Source organism: Rhinatrema bivittatum, chromosome 9, assembly GCF_901001135.1.
Source record: "Rhinatrema bivittatum chromosome 9, aRhiBiv1.1, whole genome shotgun sequence".
Taxonomy (NCBI): domain Eukaryota; kingdom Metazoa; phylum Chordata; class Amphibia; order Gymnophiona; family Rhinatrematidae; genus Rhinatrema; species Rhinatrema bivittatum.
The window spans coordinates 229,695,723-229,717,717 of NC_042623.1; the positions used below are offsets into that span (position 1 = coordinate 229,695,723).

The following is a 21,995-nucleotide window of genomic DNA, read 5'->3' on the forward strand; positions in this document are numbered from 1 at the left end:
TCCCCAACTGAAATACCAGGCACAGTATCTACTGTTGAAATAAGAAGATACACGTGACAGATTCCAGTAATAACGTTAACTGCAGAGCAAGATGCCCACTAGCTGGGGAATTTAAATAACTGTGATGCATACACTGCTACGTACTATCGCTTAGTACAAGATTGGGGCTCTGGGAGAGAATTTATTCATGGCACAGTGACCTGGAACACTATACAAAGACGAATGCTAATACCATGATGCAATGCTATGCAACAGCACCATCTAGTGATCCTTAAAAGTAAAGAAAGGTTTATCCCAAGAGAATAAGGTCATTGAGAGGACAAGTTTCAAAGCCATTTGCCTGGGCAAGCTGGCCCGTCTGAAAATCGTGCTCACTCAATCTAACTAAAAGTCCACATAGGGTTCCATAGCACATAGATTTTCTTTTCAAATCTACATATGCCACTTCTCATAAAAGTTTCAGTCACACCAAAAGGTAGGAGTGGAAGCTCACGGTACATTGCAGTTAGGTGGATGGTTTAGAAATTGCCTCCCTGCCTCTCCCCCCACCCCCGAACAATGAATGGTTGTGAAAGGTGTGTGAATGGACAGCAGCCAGGGTTGAAGCCTTGACGATTGATGCCACAAACTCGCTTCAGAACTAGGGTGAATTTGACTCTTTTGTGTGTATGTGCTTGTTAACTTTTTAACATTTTAACAAATTTTTAACATTTTAACAAATTTTGAACTTTGCAGCATAATGCAAAGTTTGCTAAGTGAGCAGGCAGGATTCCATACTGCAAAACTGCGTAAAATAATGCTAATAATAATACAAAAGAGTAACTTTAGAATATTTGCAATATTTATAAGTGGGAGTTCCTACCCTACTGCCTTCCTTTTAGTCTTCCACCACTTACCATAGAAACCCAGAAACAGAGAATACAAGGGCAGATAAAAACCAGGAGGCCTATCTAGTCTATTTATTTACTTCCTAGTGCGGTGCTGGAGACCCCAAAGTGAGCAGAAAAGCTGCCAGCACAGTGCAAAGATTATAATACAACCAGGAAGCCTTTGGCACTGCTGGAGTGCCTTCCTCTGACAACTGAGGGGACCTCAGCAGTCCCAGAAGTTCCTCTTCTGTTTAGTGGACTAGGACAGTACCACCCCAAGCCAGAGAGCAGAGGGCTGTTGTACACCTTTCTACAGTTGACTACCAGGCGAAGAGGGGGAAAATGCACATCTCCCTAAAATGCTTCCTATCCCCAAAGATTACAAAGAGATATTTATTAGGGTAATATATATATATATATATATATATATATACATACATACAATAAATGGTAGGAAAGTTTAACAAAGCCAAAAAAATGTTTGATCATACTGATATGCAGTCCCTTTTTATGTAGACCTTTGGGTTATTCTCATGTTGGTCAAATTAAATGTACCACAGGTCAACAAAAATCTTTGTGATTTGTAGCGTTCGAAGTGTTTAGGGAATACAGCTTTAGCTTGTGACCCATCATTACTGTCCTGTATCATTGCTGTTTAAGACTGTTAATGTATTCAACAGTCTTAATAGTTTATATAAACTGAATTCATTCATTAAAATAAAAATCCGAGTCTAGTGGGAAAAAATCCACTTTAACAGAAGTTAAATACTTAAATCTGATAGTTTACACTGCAATAATATCTATAGAAGAAATGAGAGGTGCAAGGCACATTGAAAAAGATGTCATTTAGTTATGACTGGGAAATTATATACAGTACTCAACAGGAGACACTAAGGAAGAGGAAAAAGAAAAGCATTATTACAACTTCTCCAACCTAGAATGTATATTTAGAAGCTTTGCAGGCTCTGTGGGCATCTCTTCATGTTGCATTGCTTTGTAAAGCGTATATGCAAATTTAAACAGAAAAGCAGCACAGCAGATTTCTACAAGAAGCATGGACATATATGAAATCAGGAACAATTGACAGTAATGGAGATTGATCCCCAGAGGAAACATCCAGGCTCGTGACTGCGAAGGTGAGGAAACTGAGAGATACGGAGTGTATTCATCAATATTTGTTTGAACAGTTGTTAATGTGGTAGGTTGCCAGTGTGTGGATTCTGCTGATAGAATTTTGCTTGTTACACTGATTGCTGATGGCTGTGAAGTTACAAAAGACGTAGATACTTCTAGTCCATATGTGGTGGTAGCTACTGATGTCTTAAATAGACCATGTGCTGGAGCTGGGTGTGAAGTTGAAGGCCACAGAGAAATCTCTCCTGTTGTTTCAAATGGAGGAAGCCCACTACTTGTTTTTGCATGCCCTGTTGTTGAGGGGACTGTTGATCTAAAAACTGTACTATGTACTGTGGTAAATGTCTCCATGGTGGAAACAAAGTTGTTCAGGTCAAATATAGTAGACAAAATTGCTTCTGTCAAAGTATTCATAGATGTTGGAATTGCTATGGTAATGGTTTCAGGTGTTAGAATTATGGTTGTAGTAATTTGAGGGGTTGTTGGTATTGCAGTAGTAGTCACTTGAGATGTTGTAGATTTTGCTCTAGTAGTCACTTGAAATGTTTGTATTATTGTAGTAGTCGTTTGAGATGTTGGTATTTCTATAGTAGTCACTTGAAATGTTGGATTTACTGTAGTAGTCACTGGAGATGTTGTAGGTATTGCTGTACTAGTCACTTGAAATGTTGTTGGTGTTAATGTAGAAGTAACTAGAGGTGCTGTTATTATTATTGTAGAGATTTCTCTTGTTGTAGGCATAATGGTTGTACGGATTTGAGATATTGTGGGTATCAGTATTGTAAGGTGGTGAGTTGTTGGCATCTCAGTTGTAGTAATTAATTCAGTTGTAGGAGTTCTAGTTGTTGTTATAAATGTAGAATGAGCTATGGAAGTCAATAAAGTAGTTACCACAGATGTAGTGATTGTAGTAGTACTTTTTCCGGTTGTTAGAGCTTTAGAAGTTGAAACTGAAAGAGTTGTTAAGCAAATTAACTGATCTTTTGTTACAGAAGTAATCGTTTTTCCCTTTAGGTGATCAGGATTTTCACATTGTACTTTAGTGGAAGATTTCAGCTTTTTTCTATTGATACTAATCCAGTTGTGGAGATAGTGCAAATGACAGTCACATAGCCAGGGATTGTCACTTAAAGATAAAGTTGAAAGTTTAGCTAAAGAGTCAAAAATACCTTCAGGGACACTTTCCAACTGGTTTTTCTGAAGATTCAGAGTTTTTAAAGCTGGAAGAGATGAAAAAATTCCAGGCTCGAGGGATTGGAGATTGTTCATTTCTAAATTCAGTTCAGAGACTTTATTAAGACCAGCAAACGTTCCATTGGGTAAAGTAGTGATTTTGTTTTTAGAAATAATTAGTTTACCCAAAGAAGAAAGGCTCTTGAAGGTTTCATTTGTAAGTGTTGTCAAATTGTTCTCACTTAGGTCCAAATGAGTAAGAAGAGGCATGTAAAACCATCGCTGGGAGCATTTGTAATTGGTTTTGGTTGATCTTCAAATGTTTCATAAATTTTAGACCAAAAAAAAATGTATTTGGCAGCTCCTCAATCAAGTTGCCATCCAAGAAGAGTTTCTCCAAATAGGGCGTGTGGGACAGTGTGGTAGCTGGCAATGAGGTAATTCTGTTTTGTGAGAGACTGAGCTCTCTGAGACCAGACTGACTTTCCAGGATACCTTCAGGAAGATCACTGAGCTGATTGTCATATAATCTCAACACTTTTAGGTTATTGAGGTTAATGAAAGAATCCTTGGCGAGAGCAGTGATTTTATTCCGAGCTAAATGTAGGGTTGTTAAGTTAGAAAGTGGGTAAAATATGCCATCGGGAAGAGAAGAAATTTCATTAACATTTAAGTACAGCTCCTCTAAACTCATCAGGTCATCAAAGACTCCTTTCTCAATCACACTGATTTTATTATTTTTAAGGATCAGCTTCCTTAGCTGTTCAAGATTTCTGAAGATTCCAGCCTTCACTTTCTCTAACCCGGTGTTGGATGATACCTCAAGCTCATGAAGTTTTTGCAAGTTGTCAAAGGCCCCGGCTTCAATTGTGTTGATCTCATTGCTTATAAAGAACAGTTTTTCCAATGCTGGCATTTTTTGAAAAGATCCACTTTGGATGGCCGATATGCTGGTGTGTACAAAAAACATTTCCCTGACATTTGGTCTTGTAGTCTTTGGTATCTGCGTAATTTCTTTCTTTGAGTAGACATCCTGGTAGTCTTTTGGACACTCATACTCTTGCTCACACGGTGGCGCACACTCATAGAGATTGAGAAATAGAAGAAAAGAAATAAGGAAATCCAGATGCATCTTGCTGAAAAACACAAGTTTCGTACAATTATGTCACAGCAAGCACATGGCTTTATTTTATGGATTGCACTCTCTGTGTACCTCTGCCTAACACAGAATGGATTTAAATGTGTATCCTATTAGGAAGGAAGTTTCTAAGATATTCTGTAAGGGACTTACAGGCCGATACAGTACAGTGCGCTCCAGTGGAGCGCACTGTTATCCCCACGTTTAGACGAGCATTTTCGACGCGCTAGCTTTACCCCTTATTCAGTAAGGGGTATTAGCACATCGAAAACGCTCGTCCAACCCCACCCCCCCCCCAAACTAATAGCGCCCGCAACATGCAAATGCATGTTGATGGCCCTATTAGTTATTCCCGTGCGATTCATAAGAACATAAGAACATAACATGCCATACTGGGACAGACCAAGGGTCCATCAAGCCCAGCATCCTGTTTCCAACAGTGGCCAATCCAGGCCATAAGAACCTGGCAAGTACCCAAAAACTAAGTCTATTCCATGTTACCGTTGCTAGTAATAGCAGTAGCTATTTTCTAAGTCAACCTAAATAATAGCAGGTAATGGACCTCTCCTCCAAGAACTTATCCAATCCTTTTTTAAACACAGTTATAGTAACTGCACTAACCACATCCTCTGGCAACAAATTCCAGAGTTTAATTGTGCGTTGAGTAAAAAAGAACTTTCTCTGATTAGTTTTAAATGTGCCACATGCTAACTTCATGGAGTGCCCCCTAGTCTTTCTATTATCCGAAAGAGTAAATAACCGATTCACATCTACCTGTTCTAGACCTCTCATGATTTTAAACACCTCTATCATATCCCCCCTCAGCCATCTCTTCTCCAAGCTGAAAAGTCCTAACCTCTTTAGTCTTTCCTCATAGGGGAGCTGTTCCATTCCCCTTATCATTTTGGTAGCCCTTCTCTGTACCTTCTCCATCGCAATTATATCTTTTTTGAGATGCGGCGAGCAGAATTGTACACAATATTCAAGGTGCGGTCTCACCATGGAGCGATACAGAGGCATTATGACATTTTCCGTTTTATTCACCATTCCCTTTCTAATTATTCCCAACATTCTGTTTGCTTTTTTTGACTGCCACAGCACACTGAACTGACGATTTCAATGTGTCATCGACTACGACGCCTAGATCTCTTTCTTGGGTAGTAGCACCTAATATGGAACCCAACATTGTGTAACTATAGCATGGGTAATTTTTCCCTATATGCATCACCTTGCACTTATCCACATTAAATTTCATCTGCCATTTAGATGCCCAATTTTCCAGCCTCACAAGGTCTTCCTGCAATTTATCACAATCTGCTTGTGATTTAACTACTCTGAACAATTTTGTATCATCTGCAAATTTGATTACTTCACTCGTCGTATTTCTTTCCAGATCATTTATAAATATATTGAAAAGTAAGGGTCCCAGTACAGATCCTTGAGCCACTCCACTGCCCACTCCCTTCCACTGAGAAAATTGTCCATTTAATCCTACTCTCTGTTTCCTGTTTTTTAGCCAGTTTGCAATCCACGAAAGGACATCGCCACCTATCCCATGACTTTTTACTTTTCCTAGAAGCTTCTCATGAGGAACTTTGTCAAACGCCTTCTGAAAATCCAAGTATACTACATCTACCGGTTCACCTTTATCCACATGTTTAACTCCTTCAAAAAAGTAAAGCAGATTTGTGAGGCAAGACTTGCCTTGGGTAAAGCTATGCTGACCTAGTTCCATTAAACCATGTCTTTCTATATGTTCTGTGATCTTGATGTTTAGAACACTTTCCACTATTTTTCCTGGCACTGAAGTCAGGCTAACCGGTCTGTAGTTTCCCGGATCACCCCTGGAGCCCTTTTTAAATATTGGGGTTACATTAGCTATCCTCCAGTCTTCAGGTACAATGGATGATTTTAATGATAGGTTACAAATTTTTACTAATAGGTCTGAAATTTCATTTTTTAGTTCCTTCAGAACTCTGGGGTGTATACCATCCGGTACAGGTGATTTACTACTCTTCAGTTTGTCAATCAGGTCTACCACATCTTCTAGGTTCACCGTGATTTGATTCAGTCCATCTGAATCATTACCCTTGAAAACCTTCTCCAGTAAGGGTACCTCCCCATCATCCTCTTCAGTAAACACCGAAGCAAAGAAATCATTTAATCTTTCCACGATGGCCTTATCGTCTCTAAGTGCCCCTTTAACCCCTCGTTCATCTAATGGTCTGACTCCTTCACAGGCTTTCTGCTTCGGATATATTTAAAAAAGTTTTTACTGTGAGTTTTTGCCTCTATGGCCAACTTCTTTTCAAATTCTCTCTTAGCCTGTCTTACCAATGTCTTACATTTAACTTGCCAACGTTTATGCATTATCATATTTTCTTCTGTTGGATCCTTCTTCCAATTTTTGAATGAAGATCTTTTGGCTAAAATAGCTTCTTTCACCTCCCCTTTTAAGTATGCCGGTAATCGTTTTGCCTTCTTTCTGTATGTGTGGAATACATCTGGACTGTGCTTCTAGAATGGTATTTTTTAACAATGACCACGCCTCTTGCACACTTTTTACTTTTGTAGCTGCTCCTTTCAGTTTTTTCTAACAATTTTTCTCATTTTATCAATGTTTCCCTTTTGAAAGTTTAGCATGAGAGCCGTGGATTTGCATACTGTTCCTCTTCCAGTCATTAATTCAAATTTGATCATATTATGATCACTATTGCCAAGTGGCCCCACCACCGTTACTTTTCTCACCAAATCTTGTGCTCCACTGAGAATTAGATCTAAAATTGCTCCCTCTCTCGTCAGTTCCTGAACCAATTGCTCCATAAAGCTATCATTTATTCCATCCAGGAACATTATCTCTCTAGCGTGACCCGATGATACATTTACCCAGTCAATATTGGGGTAATTGAAGTCTCCCATTATTACCGCACTACCAATTTGGTTAGCTTCACTAATTTCTCTTTGCATTTCACTGTCCGTCTCATCATCTTGACCAGGTGGATGGTAGTATACTCCTATCATTATAGTCTTCCCCGACACACAAGGGATTTATACCCATAAAGATTCAATTTTGCATTTAGTCTCATGCAGGATGTTTATCCTGTTGGACTCTAAGCCATCCCGGACATAAAGCGCCACACCGCCTCCCGAGTGCTCCTCTCTGTCATTGCAATATAATTTGTACCCCGGTATAGCACTGTCCCATTGGTTGTCCTCCTTCCACCATGTCTCTGAGATGCCAATTAAGTCTATGTCATCATTCACTGCTATACATTCTAATTCTCCCATCTTACTTCTTAGACTTCTGGCATTAGCATACAAACATTTCAAAGTTTGTTTTTTGTTTGTATTTTCATTCTGCTTTTTAATTGATAGGGATAAGTTAGAATTTTTTAGCTCAGGTGAGCTTTTAGTTACAGGCACTTTGACTACTTTTCTTATTATTGGAACCTCTCTGTCGGGATGCCCTAATTCTAATGCATCATTAGTATCCTTTGAAGATACCTCTCTCCGAACCATGCGCTGCTGAGCGACTGTCGGCTTTCCCCTTTGTTCTAGTTTAAAAGCTGCTCTATCTCCTTTTTAAAGGTTAGCGCCTGCAGTCTGATTCCACCCTGGTTAAGGTGGAGCCCATCCCCTCGGAAGAGACTCCCCTTTCCCCAAAAGGTTCCCCAGTTCCTAACAAAATTGAATCCCTCTTCCTTGCACCATCGTCTCATGCACGCATTGAGATTCCGGAGCTCTGCCTGCCTCTGGTGACCTGCGCGTGGAACAGGGAGCTTTTCAGAGAATGCTACCCTGGAGGTTCTGGATTTAAAGTTTCTACCTAAGAGCCTAAATTTGGCTTCCAGATCCTCCCTCCCACATTTTCCTATGTCGTTGGTGCCCACATGTACCATGACAGCCGGCTCCTCCCCAGCACTGTCTAAAATCCTATCTAGGTGACGCGTGAGGTCCGCCACCTTCGCACCAGGTAGGCATGTTACCAGGCAATCCTCACGCCCACCAGCCACCCAACTGTCTATATTCCTAATAATCGGATCACCAACTATGACGGCCGACCTAACCCTTCCCTCCTGGGCAGTAGGCCTTGGGTAGATATCCTTGGTGTGAAAGGACAATGCATCACCTGGAGAGAAGGTCCTTGCTAAAGGATCCTTTCATGCTGCACCCGGTTGATGCTTTCCAATCATGAGACCTTCTTCCTCCAAGGCAGCACCAGGGCTGCCAGTCTGAAGTTGGGGATTTGGCTACTATGTCCCTGAAGGTCTCATCTATATACCTCTCTGTCTGCCTCAGCTCCTCCAGGTCTGCCACTCTAGCCTCCAGAGATCGGACTCATTCTCTGAGAGCCAGGAGCTCTTTGCATCGCATGCACATGTACAACTTCTCACCGGCGGGTAAAAAATCATACATGTGACACTCGATGCAAAAGATGGGAAGCCCCCCTCTTGCTGCTGGACTGCTGCCTTCATCTCAATTTTGTTCTGTTCCTAGTTAAGTTTTAGGTTGCTATGGGAGAAGGAATGTGTCTAATGTCCTTTAAATGTATTAGTGAATTCACTATGGGGTAGATTTTATAAATCTACGCCCGCGTGTACTTTTGTTCGCGCACCAGGCGCGAACAAAAGTACGCGGGATTTTACAAGATATGCACGTAGCCGCGCATATCTTATAAAATCCGGGGTCGGCGCGCAAGGGGGTGCACATTTGTGCACCTTACTCGCGCCGAGCCCTGCGCGCGCTGCCCGTTCCCTCCGAGGCCGCTCTGAAATCGGAGCGGCCTCGGAGGGAACTTTCCTTCCACTCCCCCGCACCATGCCCTCCCTTCCCCTACCTAACCCACCCCCTGGCCCTATCTAAACCTCCCCCACCTGTGTTTTAAAAGTTACGCCTGCCAGAAGCAGGCGTATCTCGCACGCGCCAGCAGGCTGCTGGTGCGCGATTCCCCGGCCCGAGACCCATTTCGGAGGCCTCGACCACTCCCATGAAACGCCCCCGTGCCGGCACCACGCCCCGACACACCCCCGGAACGCCCCAAATGTCGCGTCGGCCCCGACACGCCTCCCCTAGCAGAGCCCCGGGACTTACGCACGTCCCGGGGCTTATGCGTGCAGCTGAGACTATGCAAAATAGGCTCGGTGCGCGCAAGGGGTTTTAAAAGGGTTACGCGCATAACTTATGCGTGTAACCCTTTTAAAATCCGGCCCTATATGTCTGGTAGTGGCCTACAGGGGTCTGATCAAACTCTCAATAAAGTTTTTTTTTTTTGTTTGTTTTTTTGTGAAAGGGGCACCTGCCTATAAATTAAAGGATGAGCTAGGGGTGGGTGGGGGAGGGTTGGGAAATACAAACAGTCTAACTTCAGTTAGTCAGCCAGAGTGACTCACTGCTCTCTTGATTAACAAATGTTGATACCTATTCAAACCAAGTCACACTACCTCAACACCTTTCCAAGCAGGTCAATACAGTAAAGTGCGGCCGCGGTTACCCTGCTCCTAACCCGCTTTCTACCCACTTTTCGGCCGCGTTAGCCCTTCCTTCGATACACAATCCCCTTTAACCTACTCTTACCACGTCCTTAAAATCACCGGGTAACCCCTTCCGCCCACGGCATGTATATTACATGTAAACGATCGAATTAGCTATTCCCTCCCATACAGTAACGCGCGCCCCGACTATCGCTTTTTTACCCTGCCGTTTTGCCGCGCGTTTAACCTGCTAACTTACCGCCTACCCCTACCCCTGCGTTAGAGGCAGGGGTAAGGGTAGGCGGCAAACTTTCCCCCAGCCCCCGCTCACCTGCCCTGGCCGCGTCCATGGGTGCTGGTCTCCGGGGCAGCCCCAGTCCTCTCCCCTCCTCCCGAAGCAACGAAAGCAGAAAAAAGTGGAAAAAAAAGTTGCAAGAGAGAGAGGGGAGAGAGGACGGGCAATCCTACGCTCGGGATTGCCCGTCCTCTCTCCCCTCCTCCCGAAGCAAGGCGCGAAAAGCAGCCTTGCTTTTCGGGAGGAGGGGAGAGAGGACTGGCAGTGAAAAGCAACGAAGCGACTTACTTTTTTTGCAGCCCCCCTCCGGAGACGAACATCGGCGACGAGGGACGCGGCTTCCCTGCCTCCAGCTGCCCGCGAAGATAGACACATCGCACGGGTGAAAGCGGCCCCTGTGCGTGCAATTGGGCTGCTCAAGATGTGATGTCACGACGTTTTGCGTCACGGCATGTGACGTCACGTCTTGAGCAGCCAATTGCACGCACAGGGGCCGCTTTCGCCCGTGCGATGCGTCTATCTTCGCGGGCAGCTGGAGGCAGGGGAGGGGAGCCGCGGTCCCTCATCGCCGATGTCTGTCTCCCGAGGGGGGCTGCAAAAAAAGTAAGTCGCTTCGTTGCTTTTCACTGCCAGTCCTCTCTCCGCTCCTCCCGAAAAGCAAGGCTGCTTTTCGCGCCTTGCTTCGGGAGGAGGAGAGAGAGGACTGACAATCCGGAGTGTAGGATTGCCCGACCTCTCTCCCCTCTCTCTCTTGCTACTTTTTTTTTTTCGCTTTTTCGCTTTTTTTTTTTTTTTTTTTCGTTTTTTCCACTTTCGTTTCTTGCTTCGGGAGGAGTAAAATGGGTTGCGCGGGCCTAACGCTTCACGGACGCTTCTTAGACGCAGCTTGCATTTGCAAGCTATTTACATACAGTATCGAGCGGTAGGTGAGCTGGACTGTGCGTGCGGCAACCGCGGGTGCGCCCGGCACTAACACAGCTCTCCCTACCGCTCCTTACTGTATCGGCCTGAAGGTGAGTAACTGAACTGAACTTGTCAACCTTTTTTCTTAGGTATACACTGTTCCTAGCTTATTTCTAGCTTCTGGCTACTTTTTTTTTTTTGGGGGGGGGGGTTAAATACAAACACTCAGTTCTGCTTACTAGCTGCCTTACAGACTTTTAAAAATGAACACACTACCTACTGCTTACTAGCTGCCGTATTGACTATTTAAAAATACAGTCTAACTTGTTTATTCACTGCCTTACTGACTATTAAAAGCACAGACACACAAACACACTAAATAATATTCCCAAATAGTTAACTTTGCCCCAATACTTTTAAAAAAGGCAATGTCCCAAGCAAAAAAAAACTTAGATTCCTTTCAGCCACCGGCAAGATGATTCTCTCCTCTCAGTGCTCCCAGCCAAGCCGCACATTTTACTTTCAGAAATTAGCACCTACCCAAAGGTAGGCGTTAATTTCTGCCAGCACCGGGAAAGTGCACAGAAAAGCAGTAAAAAGCAAAAAAACCTTACTGATTCCTTTCAGCCACCGGTAAGGTGATCCTCTCCTCTCAGTGCTCCCAGCCAAGCTGCTCATTTTACTTTCAGAAATTAGCACCTACCCAAAGGTAGGCGTTAATTTCTGCCAGCACCGGGAATTTCTGCCAGCACCGGGAAAGTGCACAGAAAAGCAGTAAAAACTGCTTTTCTGTGCACCCTCCGACTTAATATCATGGCAATATTAAGTCGGAGGTCCCAAAAGTTAAAAATAATTTAAAAAAAAATTTTAAATCGGCCCGCTGCTCACGGGTTGAAAACTGGATGCTCAATTTTGCCGGCGTCCAGTTTCCGAACCTGTGGCTGTCAGCGGGTTTGAGAACCGACGCCGGCAAAATTGAGCGTCAACTGTCAAACTCGCTAACAGCCGCCGCTCCTGTCAAAAAAGAGGTGCTAGGGACGTGCTAATGTCCCTAGCGCCTCTTTTTACAGCGGGCCCTAATTTGAATAATTTTTTTTCTGAATCGCGCGCACAGGAGAGCGGGCGCTCGCCCGCTCTCCCATGATTTTTACTGTATCGGCCTGTTATGTTAGGTTCTACTTCATAACCCTAGTGCGTTACTTTAAAAATGATTTGTTATTGAATATAAAAGGCTGTACACTTTATCCCTTAAATAAAGTGCTACCCATATGATGGCGATATGTAAAATACTGTATGCAAACAAATCTACTTTTACCTTTTCAAAAAATCTTAGAAAAATATAGTGGGTTTATGTTTATTTATTTATTTATTATATCAGTTTGCTAAGTTACCTTTTTCAAAGCAAATTACAATAAAATGTACGCATAATTCACAATAGCTGACATCGACTCTGCACAGTAGGGAAGGAAGCATTGTTCTTTGGTGCACTTGAAGATGGTATGTTTTACAAAGGCACTGTTAGGACAGATCATGATTTTTGTCAGTAAGTAATTTGTCACCTCTGATAGATCGTCTTAATAGGTAATGTCACCTTTCCTGATGGGCTATCTTAGATGCTGCTTAGCATGTATTATAGTTTGGCACTAGTTAAAAAATGTTTAATGTGTGACTCACTCATTTCCAGCTGCTTTTCTTTGTTTGTGCGCATCTATCTTTAACTATAAAGCTATTTTGTAATGTTTCACATGGGATACACACTGAAATCCATTTTGTATTAGGCAGAAGTACTCAGAATTATATTTGATTGTCAGTACACTGATATATCGCTGGAGAAGAACCATGTCATGGACAAAGTCAGCAGGCAATTAATATGGAGTTAAAATAAATCAAGAATATATTTGTTCTGTAGCAGTGGTGCATTACCATTCTTTTATTTGTAGTGTACATGTTAAGATGGAATCAAAGTTCAATCCCGCAGTCTGAAGTAACTTTAAGAGAGTTTAAAGACCAATCTTCTGGTGCATAACTAACAAGCCATTCACACCACACACAGAGCCACACTTCTGATAAATAATTCAAGATTGTTTTACCTTGTGAAAGCTGGTGAAATGAGTGTGTTTCTAAGTAGATGACAATTTTCCTTTCATGCTGGCTAAAAAAAAAAAAAGGGATGACATGACATTTAGAAAGCTGCAGTTGGAGAATTGAGTTGAACATATAAAAGCATAGGGAAAAAGGTCCTGTAATCCTGAAAGTCAAATAGCACTTCTTATATGAAACTCCGAACACACCATGAAAGTAAAACAAGTAAGCTCATAACACGTGAAGAGTGAAAAAGAGGACTTAACGTTGAACACCTGTGGGCTGAATCGACGGGACTTTGGCTTGCTGTGCTATAACTTTAGCAAAAGAGCAGCCCTGTATATACTCTTCAAAAAAGCATTTCACAGTGAGGTAACGGAATAACACATACACAAAGCAGGAATTCACCAAGAAAAAGCAGTATTGCTTACTTTTGTTATTTTCTCACAATTTAAGTATTAAATTATAAAGACAGTTAATAGTAAATGGTAATCACACCCTTTTCCATTTAGAGTATATTATCGAACTATGTAACCGTATAATAATGGCACCCTTTGGATAAATTAGAAACCACATATTTGTGCCTAACTGTAAACCGTTGTGATGGTGCTCTACTATACGCGGTATAGAAAAGTTTTAAATAAATAAATATACTACATTATGAACAGATGCTACATTTTGATACCATGCAGTTAAAGTAAGACTTAGTGGCCACAATGCTGTCTGTTGGTAATTCATTGGTTTGCATCTATGCAAAAAGGCCTCTACAGATTTTCTTACCATTTCAAGGCCTACTGAGCCTGGCACGTAAACTGAGCAAGATGAAAGGGGCTTGGAGACATAGGGCCAGATTTTAGTAACTACGTGCGGGTGTAGATTTGTGCGCGCAACCCGGCGTGCACAAATCTATGCCCGATTTTATAACATGCGTGCGCAGCCACTCGCATGTCATAAAATCTGGGGTTGGCGCGCGCAAGGGGATGCACACTTGTGCACCTTGAGCGTGCCGAGCCCTAGGGGAGGCCCGATGGCTTTCCCCGTTCCCTCCGAGGCCGCTCCGAAATCGGAGCACCTTGAGGGAACTTTCCTTCTCCCTCCTCCCCCCACCTCCCCCCCACCTTCCCCTTCCTACCCGCCCCCCAGCCCTACCTAAATCACCCCCCTACCTTTATTTTATAAGTTGCGCAGAGCATCACATCGGTTTACAAACTGATGTGGGGAAACAGTATATCAAAATCGTAACTGTGCAGTACATATAGGGGCGGATTTTCAGAGCCCTGCTCGCGTAAATCCGCCCAAAACCGGGCGGATTTACGCGAGCAGGGCCCTGCGCGCTGGGAAGCCTATTTTACATAGGCCTCCCGGCGCGCGCAGAGCCCCGGGACTCGCGTAAGTCCCGGGGTTCTCGGAGGGGGGCGTGTCGGGGGCGGGCCCGGTCGTCACGGCGTTTCGGGGGCGTGTCGGCAGCGTTTTGGGGGCGGGTACGGGGGCGTGGCTACGGCCCGGGGGCGTGGCCGCGCCCTCCGTACCCGCCCCCAGGTCGCGGCCCGGCGCGCAGGAGTCCCGCTCGCGTGCGGGGATTTACGCCTCCCTCTGGGAGGCGTAAATCCCCCGACAAAGGTAGGATGGGGGTTTAGACAGGGCCGGGCGGGTGGGTTAGGTAGGGGAAGGGAGGGGAAGGTGAGGGGAGGGCAAAGGAAAGTTCCCTTCTAGGCCGCTCCGATTTCGGAGCGGCCTAGGAGGGAACGGGGGTAGGCTGCGCGGCTCGGCGCGCGCAGGCTATACGAAATCGATAGCCTTGCGCGCGCCGATCCAGGATTTTAGCCGATACACGCGACTACGCGCGTATCTACTAAAATCCAGCGTACTTTTGTTTGCGCCTGGAGCGCAAACAAAAGTAGGCTGTTCGCGCTCGTCTGAAAATCTACCCCATAATGAAGAACATGAATATAGAGCAAAAGGTTAGGATATAATATAATAAAATATAATATAAATAATATAGCTTATAATATAACATAGAGCAATATGATGTAATTTAAAGCAACATATGGAATATAATTTAATATAATGTAACATAAAGCAATATAACATTGGGGGGTGGAGAAGGTGGGTATTGAAGCATACAAGGGGGTGTTGAAGTATATGAGTGCAAGGCAGGGATGGATTATGCAAATGCTTGTTCGAAGAGCCAGGTTTTTAGTTTGTTTTTTTTAATTTGTAGTGGCAGGGTTCGAGTCATAGGTCAGGTGGCATACATTTAATAGATGTAAATATAAAATATGATTTTATTTTATCAAAATTGTATCCCATCTTTCTGGTTAAAATCAGTAATGCTAGCAACAAATCAAAATCTTTGATTTTCTCAGTTATTTAATTTATATACATATATATCTATGTAATCCCCAGGCAGGATGGCTCCCATAGACTGTACCCAGGGGCACATAGAAACATACAGTAGTTGGACCTTATGTGTAATCAGTTCTCCAAGGATAAATTTTGACTTCTGAAGCTCAGAGTTCCTTTTGGGGGAAAACATAGCTTCAAGACCCTTTTGCAATTCCCAAGTTCACAGCCCTTTTCAAATTCTGGTAAACAGCACTGATAATCTTCACAGCATGTAGTAGCACAAAATCACAGTGAGAAGAAAAATGGCTTTCCAACTTTTTTTTACTGATAGCTGATTTAGTGACTGAGGAATCTTTACAACACTAAGATTTGATTTTAAATAAGGTCAGTAAATAATGAGACAGCAGAAAGATTAATACATTTGTGACCTCATTCATCTAGCAAAATCTTTGAATTTAATGGAAGCTAATTCCTTAGAAATTGATATCACTCTATTTCTAGTTACTCAGATTTGAAAAAAGCTTAATCCTCCTTCAAACTCCCAAATGTTATTGCTCATCTTCTCCCCACTGTAGAATGGTTAGAATACATTCCGAAGTATTTATCAGAAAGTAAGTCCCAATTCTTGTACCTTACCTTCTCACTTGTTTCAGATTTCCTTATGGCAGTACCAATGGAATCCTCCCACGGAAAAGATGCCTCTTCTCCCAAGAGATTGAAACTGATTTCCTGGTACCAAGGGCACTCAGTTCCAGGTGGAAAAATATTAGACTTTGACTCCAAAATTAGGGAAAAGCAAACAAGAGACAGGAAGAGTGGAAAAACGTCCTTGCCTCCAAAATGAAGAGACAGTTACTGAAGGAAAAACAACTCAAGGTCAAAACTCCTCTGCATCGGGTCACAGACAGGTCTATACCCTGAAGGAGTGATAGAACACACTGCCAGAGCCTTCCCTACCCCTTAATCTAACCTTACACAGGGAATCCCCAATTCAATGTGGAGGTACCAAGGCTCTCCCAGGGAAAATCTCAAAAATAGGATCAAAAGAGTAAACACAGCTTCAAATAAAACAGTCTGGCTGGCTAACTTGAAAGAGCATAAAGCACCAAGTTACAAAAATGAACAGACAGAAGGCAAAGTGCTTCCGCCTCCAGAAAATCTAACTAAAAATCCCACAGCCTAAGATGAGCCCTAGTGGTCAAAAAGGCCAAGGGGCAGATTTTAAAACATACGCGCATGGCGTACATTTGTGCGCGCAACCCAGAGCGCACAAATGTATGCCCGATTTTATAACATGCGCACGCAGCCGCACACATGTTATAAAATCAGGGGTCGGCACTCGCAAGGGGGTGCACAATTGTGCAACTTGCGCGTGCCGAGCTGCGCTGCCTTCCTCCGTTCCCTACCCCCATCCCACCTTTCCTTCCCTTCCCCTAACTCTCCCGCCCCCCAGCCCTAAGCTAAACCCTTGTAAAAAAATGTTCTTACCCAGTTATGCCTGCCTTGGGCAGGGGCAAGTTGCACGCGCCGGCCGATGGCCAGCCCACGATCCCGGGCACAGCAGCAAATGGCCACTGTGCCTGGAGGCTCTGGCCCCGCCCCCACCCTCGGACCGCCCCCCGCTCCCGCCCCGCCCACACCCCCCCCTTTTTTCAAGTCCCGGGACTTACACGCGAGCCTCCGGGCCTTTGAAAATAGGCCCGGCGCGCGTAACCCCCCCTACGAGTGTAAATCCTCTTGGATTTACGTGTGTAGGGCTTTGAAAATCTGCCCCCTAAGGCTACACAATCTAAGCCTCTCACATGGGGGAGTAAAATCCAATACACGGTTTGCTAAATCTCTCTGAACCTCCCCAGCTGGTTAATACATTCCTCTGTGTGTCTGTGTGTGTGTATTTACACACATATACACACATATATATATAGTTTATTAGATTTATACTAATTTGAGCTACTAGTAGGAGAAATAGTATGAGAAATTACTTCTGGGTTAGAAAAGTTCCTGAGATTAAGGAGTTCAAATTCTGTTATCACTCTAACTCCCTCTAAGATGTCAAAAACATCACTAACAAAATACACATGAAAGTAATTTTGTACTAGAAAACTTCTGAACTACAGAAATCTATACAGAGCACTGATTCTGCTGGTGCAGAATTCGTGAGGAAGGTGTAGATAGTTATCTGATTTACATTTATGGTTTAAAGCATTTGCTGGGCATGTGTGTGCACTCAAAATGGCTTAATGAATTCTATTGTAAAATAGTTATCAAATTTATTTATTTTATTTTATTTTGAAGGTTTTGTATACCGACATTCGTTAGGAAAACATCACATCGGTTTCCATAGAACAATAAAATAGCCAACAGGGCTTTACAATGAACCTGATATAATAAACAGGGGAGGGGGTGAAGAAGGAGGGGGTGGGGAGGAGGGGGAGTGGGATTAGAGGTTGTGGGAAACCAGGGTTATACTGTACATATGGGTTAACATAAAAACATAGTTAAATAGAATTATAATTAGCGTACATGAGGATTATAGTTAATATAAATATAGATAATGTACATTGAAAACTAGGAGGATAGAGTTAAGAATGGGGTATTCGGTGGGGGCCTAGGGGGGTGAGGGGAGGGGTAGGGGGTGGAGGCGGGGTAAAGGAAAGATGGAGTGGAAGGAATAGGGGGCTCATGAGTAGGCTCGGGCGAACAACCAGGTCTTGAGGTTCTGTCTGAATTTCTTAGAGCAGGTTTCAAGGCGAAGGTGGGTGGGCATAGAATTCCATAGGGAGGGTCCAGCTAGGGATAACGCACGTTGCTTGGTGGTTTTTAGATGGAAGAGTTTGGGAGAGGGTGTGTTAATGTTTGCGGTGTAGGGTGCTCTGGTGGGTCTGGAAGAGGAACGTATGTGTAAATATTCTGAGAACCAGAGCATGTCTGGATTGTGGATGGCTTTGTGGATAAGTATGAGGGTTTTAAATTGAATTCTGGCTGTGATGGGGAGCCAGTGAAGTTGTTTGAGGATAGGTGTGATGTGTTCTTTTCTGCGGGTGCCTGTCAATATCCTTGCAGCAGCATTTTGAAGTAGTTGCAGGGGGGCAAGGCTGTTCTTCGGGAGACCTAAAAGCAGAGCGTTTGCATAGTCTATTTTAGATAAAATGAGGGCTTGCAGGGCTGTTCTGAAGTCATTGAGGTGCAGAATAGGTTTGAGTTTTTTGAGGGTGTGTAATTTGAAGTAACAGTCTTTGATGGTGGAGGAGATAAATTTCTGTAGGTTGAATTGTGGGTCAAGTGTGACACCTAGGTTTCTTACAAGTTGCGAGAGGACTGGAGGAGAAGGGGGGGAGTTGGCTGAGGGTATGGGTACGTGGGGGGAGTTGGCTGAGGGTATGGGTACGTGGATGATGGCTTGTGGTGAGATGATCATGAGTTCCGTCTTGTTAGGATTTAGGGCTAGATTGAGTTGAGTGAGTAGACTGTTGATGGAAGAGAGGGCACTGTCCCATCTTTTTAGGGCGTTGGGGATGGAGTCGGTGATAGGGATAAGCACTTGCACATCGTCGGCATAGACGAAGTGCGGGAGGCCAAGATTTGAGAGTAGCTGGCATAGGGGGAGGAGGTATATGTTGAAGAGTGTGGATGATAAGGGGAGCCCTGGGGTACGCCCCTTGTGATGTCGATTGGCTCGGATTCATGGTTTTCAGTCTTTACTTTGTAGTGTCTGTCCTTTATATATGAATTAAACCAGCGAAGAGGGGTCCCAGAGATGCCAATGTCAGCTAGCCTGTCGAGTAATATAGAATGGTTGATAGTGTCGAAGGCTGCGGAAATGTCTAATAGGGCAAGGATGAATGTGTGACCTTTGTCAAAGCCTCTGATGACGAGGTCGGAGAGGGAGAGTAGTAAAGTTTCAGTACTGAAGCGCTTTCTGAAGCCGTGTTGTGATGGAAAGAGAATCTGGTGCTGGTCTAAGTAATTTGACAGTTGGGTAATAACTGTTTTTTCAAGGACTTTGGCAACGAAGGGGAGATTGGAGATCGGTTGGTAGTTGGATAAATCGGAGGGGTCAAGTTTCGGTTTCTTAAGGATGGGTTTTACTATGGCTAATTTGAGCTGGGAAGGAACATCTCCGATGGACATGGAGGTGTTGATAATATCAGCTAGCGGCATGGAGGTGTTGATAATATCAGCTAGCGGCATGATTCCAAATTATTTGAGAAGAGAACATGAGGATCATAAATCAAAATAATTGTAATAATAATGCCCAGCCAGAGGCAGGAATAAGAACGCTTAGCAAATTAAGAGGGTCATTTTCAAAGGCTTATCGTGTGCAATAAGTCTCTATTGCACGCGAAAAAACCCTTTTCACGTGCAATAGCATGCTGGGGGCGGAGTCGAGGTGGCTAGTGGAGGAGTCGGGGTGGCGAGGAGGCGGACTTGGCGATGTCTTCGATGGCGGTGATAAGGTTAGTAACGTTATCGTCACCAGTAGCGCGCCCAATAGCGCCACCTTTCATGGTGGCGCTATTGGGTGCGAAAGCCGGCAACGAAAACACCGCGGTAGTGCGAAGGCTGCCAGCTTTCGCAGGCCTGCCCCCCCCTTCGTCCCCCTGCCCCCCATTTTCGCTGGATTCATCATTCTACGATAGAATGGTGAATCCAGTCCTAATTTTTGTAATTCATTTGCACTAAAAAAAATTCTGATGGTCTTCTAATAAAACATAAAACCGTTATTCCTTTGTGTCACTGGTGAGACGTTAAATGAACATACACAGTATATAACTTTTTTTTTAATATATGAAAACAGAGTATTTTATATATTTATTTACTTAAAATGATTTGTATTCCACCAATCCACAAATCTTGCTGGATCGCAACAGAACATACACAGTGTTAAGCACAACGTGCAGACAAATATAAATAAGGGCAAAAAATAAAACTAATGATGCAAATTATACTGATTGACACAATAAATGACAGCAGAGTAGCAATATAACTTTCTGTACAGCATTGAAGTGTTAGAGGTAGACTAGCTCTCAGTGTGACACCCTCCTGATGATAATCTCAGGCTAAGAAGTGAAGGGTTGCTGGGTTAGTTCACTTGGATACATAGACCTAAAGGTCAGCAAACAAGATGTAGATGAGACCTTTTTTATTTTATTATACTACTAACTTCATACATTTCTTACCAGCTTTCATGAGCCATAGTCCCTTCATCAGGTCATTGATGAAGGGAGCAGAGCTCTTGAATACTAGCCAGAAACATATTGTTAGTTTAAGAAAATGTATAAGCTAGAACTTGCTTGTTGACTATTATTTCTAGGTCAAGGGATGATAAGCAGCATTCAAAGCTGGACATGAAGAATATCGGAAACATTTCTCAGGAAAGGTGAAAATCTAAACTCCTCTGTCACAGCCAAATCCCCAAGAAAACCTTTACAAGATGACACCTGCCAAAACTCACTAAAAGTCAAAAACACAACGTCATTATTTACAACACCTTATTCTGTTTTTTTGCACAAGAAATGTCCTTTTTTAATAATTGTAAATAGCTTTGGACAAAAAAAAAAAAACACCACAAAGAAGAATAAGTACAATAATAATGCCATTCAAATAAAATACACCATAAATACAAAATTACCTTCCGTCAATTGGCCAAAGATGAGTCCATTGTTCCTCTTTGCTTTTTTTATGCCAGTTTTCTCTGTCTAAAATTTAGGGTTGGGGTGCCTTTTCTTGACTATGCTGGAAGCTACTTTTATTGGGTCTTTATGCTAAAACAGTAAAAAAAAAATGTTGAAAATGAAAGGTAGAGTTAGGAGAGGAAAGAGGAAACTATTCTTAAATAGGTAGAATGAAATGGTGGCGACCTGCCTGCTGGGGAACATCAGACTTCAAAAGGACTTAAAGTGCTCCGATAGTCTAAAAGCAGAATAATTGCAGTTGAATGTCTCGGGAAAAGTTATGGTCTTACCCGCTCTCGTTTCTCTGACTGTCTTCTCCAGCTCTCCCCTGTCACTGCACCAGGCAGGGTGCCTCCAGGCAGTGCATGGCAGGTCTGTGACAGACAGATAAGATACTGTTAAAAACATTCACTAACACTGCATGCTTGTGGAAAAAAACAGTTTCCCAAACACGTAAAAGCCATTGAGATACTGAAAAAGTAGCAAACTTTCTTTCACTGTTTGTTATTACATCTATTATCTGTATTAGCACACCTTAACCTTGCACATAAGTATGCAAAGCTCCTTAAGTGAGCTTTCTTACACGGAATAACACAGGAAGCAGCTCGCTCCTTCCCAACCCCCATACAAACACACAGGACAACCGTATGGATTTAAAACGTGGCCACAGTTTATTATCAACTTAACCCGAGCCCTTCAACTTGTTAACATTAGAACCAAAAATATGCCCCCCCCCCTTCCTCCTTCTTCCCCCTCTTCACTTACCACCGTGTCCCAATGGTAAGACTCCGTCGACATTCCCCCTCTCTTACCCCGCCGCAGCCCCCAGCGAGGGTAAGAGCTGGCCTGAGCATTGGACCCCCCCCTTGCTCATAGGCCTTCCCATGTAGCAGCCCCAAGCTACACGAG

At 43.4% G+C, this 21,995-nt stretch overlaps 2 protein-coding genes across 5 annotated transcripts; both read right to left on the reverse strand.

The window, feature by feature from the left end:
* Positions 1 to 1,248: 1,248 nt before the first annotated feature.
* Positions 1,249 to 3,475, reverse strand: LOC115099439 (platelet glycoprotein Ib alpha chain-like). The gene has a single exon (XM_029617089.1). The coding sequence runs from the start codon at positions 3,444 to 3,446 to the stop codon at positions 1,788 to 1,790; it is 1,659 nt and encodes a 552-aa protein (XP_029472949.1). The 5' UTR covers positions 3,447 to 3,475; the 3' UTR covers positions 1,249 to 1,787.
* On the reverse strand, positions 3,385 to 21,906 carry LOC115099441 (carboxypeptidase N subunit 2-like). Of its 4 annotated transcripts, XM_029617091.1 has the most exons (5): positions 21,852 to 21,906; positions 21,377 to 21,460; positions 21,044 to 21,176; positions 13,074 to 13,135; positions 3,385 to 4,312 (listed from the first exon to the last, which is right to left on the reverse strand). In XM_029617091.1, the coding sequence occupies exon 5, from the start codon at positions 4,306 to 4,308 to the stop codon at positions 3,415 to 3,417; it is 894 nt and encodes a 297-aa protein (XP_029472951.1). In that variant the 5' UTR covers positions 4,309 to 4,312; positions 13,074 to 13,135; positions 21,044 to 21,176; positions 21,377 to 21,460; positions 21,852 to 21,906; the 3' UTR covers positions 3,385 to 3,414. The 4 variants fall into 4 exon arrangements, with proteins under 4 accessions (XP_029472951.1, XP_029472952.1, XP_029472953.1 ...); XM_029617092.1 differs by lacking the exon at positions 21,852 to 21,906 and having other exon boundaries at positions 21,377 to 21,525; XM_029617093.1 differs by lacking the exon at positions 21,852 to 21,906 and having other exon boundaries at positions 21,273 to 21,398.
* Positions 21,907 to 21,995: the final 89 nt, after the last annotated feature.